Here is a 1,798-nt window from a genome sequence, read left to right on the forward strand (position 1 = left end):
TTTGCACTGCCGATTTCAACATGTGGTGGTGACGACTGACTGTGTGTGTGTGTGTGTGTGTGTGTGTGTGTGTGTCTGTGATGTCTAAGATGCTGGCTGCATTTCCTTCAGAGCTGCAATGGGTGTCACTCTTTCCATATTTTCAAGCCATGTCTTGATTTCAAAGCTTGAATAACTTAAGCCATTTGCATGGTTTCTGGTTTTGTGTGTTCCCATGGGAATTGAAAAAAAAACTAACAATTTATTTGATTAATTAAACAATAAATATAAATTCATGTCAAACAGGGCAGGAAGGAACAAATGACACATAATCAAATGTGGGTGTTTGCTTTAACTGATGCTGGAGGAGACTACAGTCTCTCTCCATCTGTGTGTGTGTGTGTGTGTGAAGAGAGGGGGGGGGGGACTATGAGCCCTTATTTTTTTCAAGTCAGCCATTTAATAGTTAAATGTCAACTTAACAGTCAACCCATCACGCACGCGCACTCACGCACGTGGTAAGCCCAGGCTTCATAAACAAGCCGCTGCCACTTTGTTGCTCAGTGTTTCCACTGATCCCACATCAGTGCAGCGGCTCAGAGAGGATGGCACTGGCCGACACAGAGCGCGGGGTGTCCAACTGCGGAGACTCGGGATCCCCGTTTTCAGAGATCATTGAGCTGAATGTCGGCGGACAGGTTTATGTTACCAGACACAAAACTCTGATCGCCGTCCCAGACTCGCTCCTCTGGAACATGTTCAGCAAGAAGTCACCCAAGGAGTTGGCGAGAGACAGCAAAGGGCGCTTTTTCTTGGACAGGGATGGGTTCTTGTTCCGCTACATCCTAGATTATCTCCGAGACCTCAACTTGGTCCTCCCGGACTACTTCCCCGAGAAAAGTCGACTGCAGAGGGAGGCTGACTTTTTCCAGCTGCGGGACCTCGCCAAGCGCCTCAGCCCCCGGGTGAGTAAGGATAATTCAATCAGCGAGGAGATCAGCCAGAGCGACACAGAGGAAGGTGCGCAGCAGTGCGGCTCCTCTGGCGGCATGGAGACTTTACGCGCCATGTCTGTCAGCGGGGCCATGCGCTCCCCGTCCCTGGACTCCAGAAAGTCGGGCTATATCACGATAGGATACCGAGGCTCGTACACCATTGGGAGAGACATCCAAACCGATGCCAAATTCAGGAGAGTGGCGCGCATCACGGTTTGCGGGAAGACCTCGCTGGCCAAAGAAGTGTTTGGGGACACGCTGAATGAGAGCAGGGACCCGGACAGGCCCCCGGAGAGATACACATCCCGGTACTATCTGAAGTATAATTTTCTAGAGCAGGCATTTGACAAGCTGACAGAGGTGGGCTTCCACATGGTGGCCTGCAGCTCTACAGGCACCTGCGCCTACACCAGCAATGATCCAAACGAGGACAAAATCTGGACAAGCTACACTGAATATGTCTTCTGTCGAGAATAACTAACAGTAGTCATGTCATGTTGATGTACATAGACATTTCATAATCTAGAAAGGAATGTCTTTAAAAGTATTGCATTTGCTGTGTTGAATAGCAGCTGCAAAAAAAAATATTGCTCCACTATTCTAAAATAGGCTACCAGTATTTCCAGCTCTGAGGTTTACCAGAGACACAAAATGCCCCCAAAATAGATTTGACAGCATGTCAAGAGAAGATTATGCAATTTGGATGGTGAAAGTGAGAAGAGCATCGTTTTGAGGTGACACACTCTTCCAAAGCCCTATTTGTGGAGAACACCAACAAAATGCCATCATCTCCGTTTCATAGAACTGCATGTCAATGTTTCAGT

General features: G+C 48.1%; 1 protein-coding gene across 1 annotated transcript; it reads left to right on the top strand.

Annotated features, from left to right (window-relative positions):
- The first annotated feature begins 526 nt into the window (after nucleotides 1-526).
- LOC111667223 (BTB/POZ domain-containing protein KCTD12-like) lies at nucleotides 527-1,791 on the top strand. The gene has a single exon (XM_023422866.2). It carries the CDS (start codon nucleotides 585-587, stop codon nucleotides 1,449-1,451), a length of 867 nt encoding a protein of 288 aa, XP_023278634.1. The 5' UTR covers nucleotides 527-584; the 3' UTR covers nucleotides 1,452-1,791.
- Nucleotides 1,792-1,798: the final 7 nt, after the last annotated feature.

This window comes from Seriola lalandi, unplaced genomic scaffold (genome assembly GCF_002814215.2).
Source record: "Seriola lalandi dorsalis isolate HSWRI2012SDOR001 ecotype SW California unplaced genomic scaffold, Sedor1 jcf7180002003389, whole genome shotgun sequence".
Taxonomy (NCBI): Eukaryota; Metazoa; Chordata; class Actinopteri; order Carangiformes; family Carangidae; genus Seriola; species Seriola lalandi.